The 11,595-nt window shown below is 41.5% G+C and overlaps 1 protein-coding gene across 1 annotated transcript; it reads right to left on the minus strand.

Annotated features, from left to right (window-relative positions):
- Nucleotides 1–6,915: 6,915 nt before the first annotated feature.
- On the minus strand, nt 6,916–9,735 carry SYCE3 (synaptonemal complex central element protein 3). The gene is made up of 3 exons (XM_065665095.1): nt 9,646–9,735; nt 8,241–8,346; nt 6,916–7,125 (listed from the first exon to the last, which is right to left on the minus strand). The coding sequence occupies exons 2-3, from the start codon at nt 8,344–8,346 to the stop codon at nt 6,953–6,955; spliced, it is 279 nt and encodes a 92-aa protein (XP_065521167.1). The 5' UTR covers nt 9,646–9,735; the 3' UTR covers nt 6,916–6,952.
- Nucleotides 9,736–11,595: the final 1,860 nt, after the last annotated feature.

An 11,595-nucleotide genomic window follows, 5' to 3' on the forward strand; every position in this document is an offset into this window, starting at 1 on the left:
TAATCTCTGCAAAAATGTAGTCATTATCAAGTCAGTGGAACAGAAGCACATAACTAGCTACCTTTTTATTTTATGATAGGAGAAAGTGAGGAAGAGATGCAAGTACTGCCCTAGTGTCTAGTTCTATTTCTGTTATTTCAGTCCTGCCTTTATGATAAGAAGAATCTTTGCATAAAACAGAAGCATGTGACTGATACTGCCTCCTTGATCCTTGAATTCCTGGTTATGAAAACACAAGCTCAGCTTGAGCAAGTCTAAAATAGTCACTGAAATTACATTTTGGCTGTCGCAGGCTGGGCATGAATTGTTCCCTTAGCAGGCCAGTTGTCCTCTTGTTAGCTGAGCTTTGGCTGAAGGAATCTAAAACTGGTGCTCAGTGGTGAGGGGCAGTTCTCTTGGCAACAGTGGTGCTTCTCTAAGTGAATAAAGCTGTGGTTGTTTACCTCAAGCATGACTTTAGATGAGTGCTTAGTTTGTAGGTTTAGTTTGTTTTAAAGCCTTTTAGCTACAAGGATTCTGAATTTGCAGAGTAGTTAACATACTTTCATACCTACTTTGAGACACTGCTTTTGTACTATGTTCATTCTTTCATTCCAGCATTCTTCCCTTTCCTAGGCACTTGTAATGGCTTACACTTGGAGTGAGTTATACTTTCATAGCGTCACCATTTTACAGTGTTTTCATAATACTCTGCCTGCTTGACTGCACCCAGGCTTTTTGCTTTTGTGAAGGCTGCTGTCTGCTGTTACGTAGCTGCGAAAATATTCCCTGCGGCTTGTGATCTTTTGAGGAGGATAAGGAAGGGAAGAAGACAGTGCTGTAGGCCTTTGTGCATTTTCACTTAAACATAAGTCTTGCAGTGATGAGACATTGATTCAGAGAAATATGTATACTTTAAACTTCTGCATTGAAGAACAATATATCTGTGTGCAGCCCTTCCCACCCGCTTCCATGGGAGGACAGTCCACAGGTACTGTGTTTTGCTTTCAAGCCATTCAACAAATGCTTTGGAAGTGAAACAGACTTTCTGCTGCAGCTGGAAAAGCTTTGGAAATTAAGTCTGTGCTACACAGAACTTGATTTCGGAGCCCTTATGGCAAAGCTACGTGCATACTTGTTTCCTGCTGCGGCACATGCTTGAGACTCCCCCATAGAATGCTGTCATGAACTTGCATGTGGTATGGGTAGTAAGAGTTGCAATGATCCAAATAACTCTAGAACAGTGGTTTTCAAACTCTTCAATTTGTAGATCTATGGAAACTTCCAATGAAAGTAGAAAACTGCAAGTCTGACACTCATTTCTTACTGCCTTTTTAGAAAGGCTGTCTGTAGGTCCTGAGTTCAAAGTCACTGCTGTAGACATAATTATCTTTTCTGCCAGTTTGGCTTTTTGGAGAGCCAGCTAGTCTTCATTGCTGGGATTCTGGAGAAACCACGTTCTGAGGCGGTCAGACATAACTTGGAGGGTGGGAATTGGCTACACAAGCCAAGCAACAGTGGGATCCTTGCTCAAGCATAGAGAAGATGAGAAAGCTTTGGAGGACATGGCAAACAAGTGTCAGCTTGCACTCTTAGTTTGTGCTGTTGACAATAGTGGAGTGATGCAGCTGTCATTTGGAGTGTTAGAGCTAGACTACAATGCGTGGGGCAGAAAATTTATCCTGACAACTTATTACCACCATGGTGAGATGAATAATTACTTCTAATATATCAAATTTTTAAAATGTGATAGGAAAGATCTACAGAATGTTGGCACCAAGTTCAGAGCTTCATCCTGTTTCCGATTATCAAAAAAGCATCAGTGCTTGACTGTCAGTCTTGAATTTTGACTTGTAAATTATGATTTTTGTGCGACCACAGGGGTCCTTAGATTTACTCAAGGATGATTTGCTGTAGAGTACATGTCTATAGTACAGAAAGATCTCTCCAAAAAATCAAAGTATGGGTTAAATGTGTGTTGATCCATGCAGTCAGATAAGCAGTTAGCAGCAGCCTAGAACCCAACTTTAGATGCACCTCAAGTTAAAAATCCTGTTTCCACTGTTTTAACTTACTAGGTAGCAGTAGTTAGGTGGTAAGATTTAAAATATGCTAAGAAAAGCTAATAGGCTTTTGTTTCTAGAGACTTAGAAGGTTGTGTTCTGTGGTTACTGCTCAGTGTTGCTCTAGGTAAGTATTTTCACTTGCATCACACAGCTTTGTCCATGGCTTGCAGAATGCTGTTAACAGTTTTTAATGGCCTCTGATTCTTGCCTTTCTTCTTCTAAAATCCTCTGTGCAATGTGGTGTTGGTGTATGTAACTAGCTGTATGTAAAATCCCAGCAATTTCATAATCTTGGGATGGCATCCCAAATGTGGCACAAAAGCTTTAACAGTCACTGAATGTACCTGCTCTAACTAGTGCCTCTAAATGCCTTTATTTAGTCTAGCTTTCTGTAAAGGGGAAGATGCCATGTGTCTCTTTTATTCACCATTTGACTTTCTGAGAAGTCACCGATAGTTTTATGGTTAGCAGAACTCAATCCATGTGCAAGATCACATGGCATTTCAGACCCCCGTAGTCTTACTGCCAATGGGCATATTTCAATGATTCAGATCCAAAGCACCTACAAAAAACCATGCAAGCAGTCAATAGCTTATCAGAAACAAGAAAATGAGAAAATAATGTTTCTGTTGAAAAACTGTAAATGCAGAAGCAGGGAGGAGGCAGAGCTCTAAAAAAGAAGTCAATTATGAATAGAATGAACACAGAAAAGGCCCCAACACTTTTCTTTCTGATAGAGCCTAGGTAATAAGGTCCTTGTTCTGGAGGAAAAGACTGACTGAAGGAATGTTGTTCACCCCCTTTGTTCTCAATAAGCTCTCTGCGTCTCTGCTAAGGATGCCAGCAAAAAGAACATTATGTTGATACTAGCATGTGTAAATAGGCTGTTACAGGTTCAATTGTCTCTTCATATGCATATCAGGGAAAAATTGCTGCAAGGATCTGGAGTGAGATTTTTATACAATGCCAAGTAGAACAGTTAGTACACATTCTGTTCTTGAGCCTGTCTGAGGAAACCTGAATAGGGGCTATAACAGTAAAGAATTGGAAAGCACTAGTACTAAATGATATTCATAATCTAACCAAAGCTGTAGGCCACAATCTGGCAAGGGTCAAGCTGCCTAAGTGAACATGCAAAATGTCTACAGCCCCTTCTCAGTTGTTTTACACTGGAGAGAAGGGCAGTTTCTCCCATCAGAAATTTTTGGGAGGTTTTTAGCCATGTCTTACCTGTTTCTTGCTAAAAAGCTGTTAACAGAAACTCTAAAAAGTGTTGAGAATCCACATACCTCTGAGTGCAGTAGCACCTGAGCTGCTAGAAAAAAGGGGCTATAGGACACCTTGTGTGCTTCTGTCTTAGAGGGAAGATAGCTGTTCACGTGCAGAAGAGGAATGTGCTCTGAGCTATGCGATCGCAGGCTGTTCAGGCAAGACAGCTCAGTTTGGTGGTGGCTCAGTTTGATGGCTCTCAGACAGTTTGCTCTTAGGCATAGATCCTTTCATCTTGCCCACAGGTTAAGTTCACAACTAAGATCAGTAAATTTTGTTGTGATAAGGACAGTAAAAGCACTGCAGTGTTTAACACCAGAGCATCTGCTACTCTTAGTAGGTTTCTAAGAGTCGAGTCCATAACTTCTTTGCTAAGCTTCACACACTCCTTGATGGAAACAAGACTTGGCCTATCAGCTCATGCAAAATGAAGCAGGGGTTCCAGAACCTGTCCAGGGGTCTGCATAACAAGAGGAAAAACTAACCAATCAAGCAACAGTACATTTTAGCTGATTTGTGACATGCTTATTAAGTGTTACTTAGCAGAAGCTAAGGAAGGAATTACTAAGGAAACAGAGTCCCTTACCACTGTATTTGGCATCCAAATTTGCAGTGCATTGGTGCCAACTTCTCTTGCTTCCGTAACAGTTTTGTAGAAGAATGCTTTGCCTTAAATACAGTATAGGAAGCACCTGCTCTGCAGGCTCAGATCACAAAAGTTGAGATCACTTACAGTGAATATAAAGCCAAACTGCTGCTGACGCTTTTCATTACAGAAAGCTTTGATGATGGGGGATTAAGAGATGTCAACCCAGCAATCCAGATTACTGCTATAGTTGTGTGAGCACCAGATGGGGCTGTTGCTCCACATAGTTTTTACTGAAAATTAATATAAAACCCTCTGACTGAAACACCCTGATTTCCTATGTGGGCTCTCTGTTTTCTCCTGCCTCTGAAGCATCTAGCTGGGCTGAAATGTAGTAGATGGTGAGATGTTTGAAACAAAACTCACAATTCCCACAATCGGATTCTCAAGGAAAAGGAAAAAAAAAAAAAGCAACCAAAAATATGCACAGATTATTTCAGTAGTAACAGAAAAGTATAATCATCTTGGTGTATAGTATTTCAAGGAATATGCACTGTTCCTTTGCTGGTGCATATCCCGAACTCTCCTCTGCTTATCATCATACAGCCGGAAAGTAACTGTTGGGGAGAAAGAGGCAGACCTAGCCTACTCAGCCAGCCATATTATTGTAGAATCACAGACTGGTTTGGGTTGGAAAGGACCTTAAGATCATCCTGTTACAAACCCCCTTCCTATGGGCAGGGACACCTCGCACTAGATCATGTCACTCAAGGCTCTCTCTAACCTGGCCTTGAGTACTGCTAGGTATGGGGCATTTACCACTTCTTTGGCTAGCCTGTTCCAATGCCTCACCACTCTCACAGTAGAGAACTTCTTTATATCTAATCTGAACTTCCCTGTTGAGCCCCTTATCCCTTGTCCTGTTGCTACAGTCCTTGATGACCTCCCCAGCATCCTTATAGGCCCCCTTCAGATACTGGAAGGCTGCTATGAGGTCTCCAAGCAGCCTTCTCCAGGCTGAACAGCCCCCAACTTTCTTAGTCTGTCTTCACAGGTGTACCCAACACCCATGCTGATAACTCACTGTTCCTTCACAACAGGGTAGCATGGTACCTCAGTGTAAACACCTCTCCTTGAGACTGAGTTGGTGCTCGATGGTTAGTAGCCTATAATTTGTCTGCTTTTTTCTGAGGAGAAAGTTAAGGTGCTGTTAATGCCATCTGTTGTTAGTGCTGTAATGCCTTACAGTTATACTTCAAAACAATATCCATTTTTAAGCATTTTCCAAACTTCAGAAAGGAAATACTGTAATGTAATGAGACTTGAGGACTGTAAAGAATGTTACCAGATGCCTCCTTTCCTTACAGCTGCACTCTGTCCCTTTGCTCTGGAGAAACAGTATTCTGACAGACTTACTGCAGCCTTCCAACCATGGGAAATGGGATTCAACATCACTACTGTTATAATTAAGAGACATTTTATAGAAGTGTTGGTTTTGAGCACTATTCTCAAATCAAAATGGGATTCCTGGATTCAAACAATTGGGTGTTTGTTTTTTTAAAACACTGGCTACTTGCTTTGAATATCTGAATGAAAACTGAGCTTTCTGGAAAATGTCAAGTCAATCCAAGCACAATTTTCAGCACTTTATGGCTGAAAAGTCACACAAACCCCACAAAATTCAGTAGATTCCTACACGAGCTGTTAAAGACAGTGCATTTTCAAAGACTTTGGTTTTAATAGAGAATTGAAGAGTGAAGAAAATGTAGTCAAAGGTATCAAAGTGACAACATGGCCTTAAAAATTCTCCAGAGATTAACTGAAATCTGAGTTACCTCATGCTGCTCTGCCATTTTGCCTTACCTTGGCTGGAATGAAGACCTGTCCACTGGAAAGTCAAGAGTAGAGGTTTATGTTTTTTACTATTTGCACCTCTAGAAAAAAATGGTAGCTTTGGGGGGAAAAAAGTGAAATTATTTTTTGCTTCAATGAGATAAACATTCTGTCTGTGAATCAAGAATACAGCCTAAAAATCTTTTGACAGGTAATTTAGATGTGATTTAGATAATGAAATGCCTCTTCAAAGGGGATGGAGATGCTCTCACTTGCTACATGGTGCTTATTTTCTAGTTAAAAGAGACTAATTTTAATGATAAGGAAGATCCTTCTTAAAGCTTGAACTAACTTCCATCTCAGATACTCTGTTAATGCATTAACTGCAAGCCACCAGCTGCTGCTCTCAATCCACACCTTGTCTGCAAAGGAAAATAACTTCTTTTTTCCTTCCTTTTTTAGTATTGGGCAGTAGGAACATACAAGCATGTTATATAATGTGGTTAGTTTGGTTTCTGCAGCAGTCCCACAAACTACACCACACACAGGGTAGTTTATAATGGTAAACAATTTTCTCCTAAATGAGATATGCTACCTACCTTCAGAGGGTTTGAGAAGAACAATCTTGCTGGGAAAGCCAGTCCAAAGAAATGGTTAAAAATCCAAGGAAGCAAAATGAAACAACCACAGATGAGCTATCTAAAAAAAAACCTCTTTAACTGAACACCTACGTGGCAATCCCACATCGAATTAACTCAATCTGTCTGCAGATCTAGAATTTCACCTGTTTTTCATTGGGAAATACAAGTAATTCTTTGGTTTTCCTTGGAAGGCATGTGCTGGTGCACTATCACTGTAACGGTTCACTGCACCCTGTCTGCATACACACAACACACACCCTGTCATTTGTTCAGGTGTCAAGGATATTGATGAGTATGATCTTCCAGGGAGAAAGACAGAAGGCACGCAAGTTGTGTATGTGCACACACCACAAGGATTACTGATGAGCATGATAAAAATAGACACATTGTTACCTTTTACCTTCAGCAATTATAAATATATGTATGTATAATCTTATTAAAATACTTCCATAGATGTATACACGTAAGTATTCTTAGGAAGGTGAAAGCCAATCCATTTTCCACAGTATCTGTGAAACTTCCACAAATAAGACTGGAGTGATTTTCCAAGTGTTGGAGTTCTGTGAGTGTGACTGAATTCAATTTACTCTTTTTTTTTGCTCTTCACCTTTAAATTCCATTAGCACTTCTTGCCATTTCTTTATCTCTTCTTTGCAACTCAGGAAGGCGTCTTCCAAGCGCTTCATGGAGTTGGCCAGGTCGAGGTTGGTACGCATGACCACCATGTCAAATGCCATCCAGGTTGCCCCCACTGCAAACCCAACAGATAAAGCTAAGCCAGGAATTTTTGGCTAAATAAAAGCAATAGCTGATTCAATAAATTAATAAAGAACATGAATTTTTATCAGTTCAGATCCTATGTCAGAGAAGGCTTGCTGTATAATAAAGTGGAAATTACCCACAGAAATACTGAAGATTAAATAAAAGACTGCTCGATACTGCTGCTTTCTAAATGTCTCAAAATGCTTCAGAATGGAAGTAATACTGATGTAAATTACAGAAGGGAGAGAGACATTTTACCTAAAAATTACAACAAAATAGGCAATCAAAAAGAAATGTTCAACAGACTGTTTTAAAATAAATGAACCAAAGAATCCTCTCTCCAGATCTCCAGACCAGTTATAGTCACAAGGCTCACATTAGGTGAGAAGGAGGAAGATCAAGGAGGCTGCAGCACAGAGATAAAAGGTTTTAAAACCAACCTAAATAACGGAATTGATTTTAAATAACAAGTATCTCATGAAGCAGAGCAAATAGTTTTAGCACTTATTTCATACTGTCCCTTCTGTTGTACTATAAATTGTCTGTAGTTTTCTCACTGGCACTCATGAATTGTGCTTCATGTAGTGCAAAATAGTTTAATTAACAGTTTCCATCTATTCTTGTTAGTTGCACAGTGTCTGATAGAATAGTTGCAGAACATGCAGAAGATTATTCAGTCCTTTCCATACATACAGGACTAAGATTAAATCTACAGAGGAGTCTTTATTCTAGCTAAGGAATTAAACATGTCATGTGCTGACCCAAGATCACTATGTATCCCACCATTTTTCAGGCTTAAATCTCACATACTATGATTTAATAACTGTACATTAAATATTTTAGTATTATGTCTGTTTTCAACTACAACTCTGAACTGAGCATCAGATTTAATGACCTATAAATCTTCAGTTCTGAGCCACTTGAAAATTCTAGATTATTTGCATGCTTTCTCCCAGTTGAGAACATGAGGGCATTAGTTGATGGTGATTGTTTCCACTTAAATTTCTATCACATGGAAGTTTACAGTAATAAATATAAATAATATACCTTCAATGTCTTTCCTTTAGTAGACAAATCCCTATCATTCTTAATAAAGACCTGTACCTGTTAGTTTTTCCATTTCATCCAGAAGTTTTTCTAAATCTCTTTTCAGTTCCTCCATCTTTACCATGTTATCATAGTTTCCTTCCTGATCTTCTGATTCAGCCATCTACAAGGAAACCAGGAATTTCATGCTTTCTTTTACTTTGAAATGAATTGATTTTCACAGTTGAAAGTAACCGTGCAATAAATTAAAAATAAAATCCAATATGTATATAAATATTCAATTTACATGTGAATTCATTAAGGATCTGCACTTGGAGTTACTGGTTATCACCTGTATGCTACATTCTACTTTCACTCCATTTTGAAGTGAATTTAAGTAGGAAGAATTACACTCAAATATGCTGTGTTTGTGCCAGATAAAGACTTTCGGTATGAATAATGACAAAGATCACTGTGTCACATGCTTCATCAGAAAATTTTATCTGTTACCCTGTTCCAGTTGTCTTCAGGCTTCTCTCCCAAATACTCTCATGCAGGGCAATTCCTGATTTCAAAGTTAGTTGCAAAATCCTCATTTGCTTACAGTATTTCACACTTGCATGCTACAGCTGGATAACTACATACACTAAGGTCTGTCACCATATAAGCATCCTGGCAGTGTTCAGGGCCAGGTTGAACAGGGCCTTGGGTGACATGGTCTAGTGTGAGATGTCCCTGCCCACGGCAGGGGGTTGGAACTGGATGATGTTAAGGTCCTTTCCAATCCAAACCATTCTGTGGTTCTATGATTGTATAATAGTAACTGAAAACGTGACACACAGCCTTGCCTTTAATTCCCTTTCCTGAAAACCACTGGTGGATGGGATGAAGCTATAACGGAGCCAGAAGAGTGTCACTGTAATTAATCACTGGACACCTGACGCAGCAGGCATGGCTTTTGTCAAATTTCTTTTTTTACATGCGATTTATCAAACTTGGAAACTTGGATTAATGAATGTCCAGTTTCTGTTTTTTTTTTTTTTTGTTTGTTTGTTTTTTTTTGACGGTAAATATGGAAGAAATGCAAGTTTGTAACAGTGCAGTGGTGTTTTAAAGCAACACCAAGCCTTATCAATGCTTTCAAGGGTCTCTTCACACAACCAGTTTCACCGGGTGACTGTGTGCCGGCAAACCCTTCACCCCAGAGACCTTAGGAAGCCCCAGGCCGTTTGCTGTACCACGGAGCGGGCACGCTGTAGTCTGCCACCGGGAACACCGTGCGGACCGACGGCCCGGCCGCGCCCGAGGAGCCGGCCTTCTGTCAGAGGGTACCTTACCCACCGCACCGCCAGAGGGCGCCCTTCGGGCCCCTCTACGTAGCTCGGAGGGCCCCGCGCTCCCCGCCTTCCGGGCCCGACGGCTCGTCGCCAGCGCTGGCGGCAACAGGGGCGGGCGGGAACGGAACACCAAAAAAAGCACTCACTCTGCGCTCTCTAGCCCGCTCGCCCGGCGAGCTCACGAACTCGATTAATTCTGTGTTTCACGAAAACAAGCACTTGGGTGAAGAGTTAGGCGGCCGAGAGACAGGAAGGGAAAGGCAAGGGTTTGCCCCCTCGGCGGCTCAGCGGGGAGGTGGCTCCTTGTCCTGCACCCTTCCTCCTTCCATCGCACCCGCAGCCGGCCCTCGGCCGCGGCACGGCGGCCTGTCAGCCTGCCTGGCCAGTCCCCTGACCCCTGGGACTGCTCGGGCTTGCTGCGCAGCTCCTCTACGCCTGCTTGTTGCGGCGCTGTAGTTGCCCTTCCTCGGTGTCTGGACCACAGGAGGTAACCGTTACCCCTGCTTGCGGCCCCATCGGAATGTACTGATGTGAGCAGGACTTCCTCTCACCCTCCTTCGCTGCCCGCCCCGAGGCACGGCCAGCAGCCGGCAACGGAAGCAGTGACAAGGGTGGTGTAAGCAGATGGCCTGTCGTTTGGGGAGTTTTGCTGAAAGTAACCCCGAAGTTAACATCTTGAGCCAAAAGCTTGGAAGTTTGTTGGTGCCTCTGCTTATTTTCTCTGGGGGTCCATCTCACCTCCAGGATGGAAAGAAACTTCAGACCGGGGTCTGTAGTGACAGCACAAGGGGGAATGGCTTTAAACTGACAGAGGGTATTAGGGGTTTAGATTAAATGTTAGGAAGGAATTATTTACTGTGAGGGTGGTGAGGCACTGGAACAGGCTGCCAAGAGAAGCTGTGGATGCCCCATCTCTGGAAGTGGCCAGATTGCTCATGCCCCAGATCTTGCCTCATACCAGATCAATATCCACACTTCAAAAGGGCTGAGGTGTTTCTTGTTCTCCTTTTCATCCACACAAACAAGAACTTAAGTCTTGTTTTTAAGTGATTGAGTGTATTAGCATTCTCATCATGCATGAAAGTTATTAATCTTTTGCTATCACCACTCATTTCAGTGCCAGCTGAGAAGCTGGTTTGAAGATGGCAATCCATCTTCAAAACACACTGAAGTATTTGTTCACCCAAGTTGTATGAATGCGGCAGAATTTGTTCACAGAGCAGTGTGATTCGTGTTGCTAAAGTTTTGCAGGGGTTCAAAAGCAGTTGGGCCAAATCATTCAGGGCATATAAAAGTTATATTTGGGTAGATAAATCCATGAACCACACAGATTACTGGAGGCTGAGGATATTGTTAAGGGAATATCATTTTATGGTGTTACAGTATTTCCTATATATAGTTTCCCGGAGCACTCACTGCCAGGTATCTGAGGCATAGTACTAGGCTGATGGCACAGTCATTTCTTAGGTAACCCCAGCTCCTAAATTTTGTGCCTTTAAGCCGCCTCCCAGATGCTGCCTCCCTTCTGGACATATGTATATGGGGTTAGGAGGCTGATTTTTTGGTCTGGTGTTGCTTTTTAATATGGCTTCATTATTCTGTGAAAATCTGTGCAGCAAAATATCGTGTGTTTATGCATGTAACTCCAATAGCTTAGCAGCTGCCTTGCAACTGCATAATAATAAATATGCTAGAATCCATTTCCAGTGACCCTGCACACAGGAAGATATTTTTCTTCAGCATATCTTTATTTGTGATTGTTCTCTACTGTAATTAGGACATAGCAATGTTTTAGAGGGTAAATTACAGATGTAAAAATTATATTATTAAATGGAATAGTTCTTAAGTGTATTTTTATGTTACAGTGTGACTCTTGGTGATATGTACTTTGTAGTTCTGAAGTCTCTGGGGGCATCCTTTCCAGAGGACACGTGGATCCTCAGCTTCTTTATGTGTGGAGCCCTGCAATTTATTCCATCCTGAGACTGGATGTTTAGGTCACTAAAGGTCTGTTCGCCAACTTCTAGGTTTTGCCAAGAGGAGCTGTGGAGTTCTCACAGGAAAATGTGAACAGTGTAAAAGTGTGGTGCCAAAGA

This window comes from Lathamus discolor, chromosome 1 (assembly GCF_037157495.1).
Source record: "Lathamus discolor isolate bLatDis1 chromosome 1, bLatDis1.hap1, whole genome shotgun sequence".
NCBI lineage: Eukaryota > Metazoa > Chordata > Aves > Psittaciformes > Psittacidae > Lathamus > Lathamus discolor.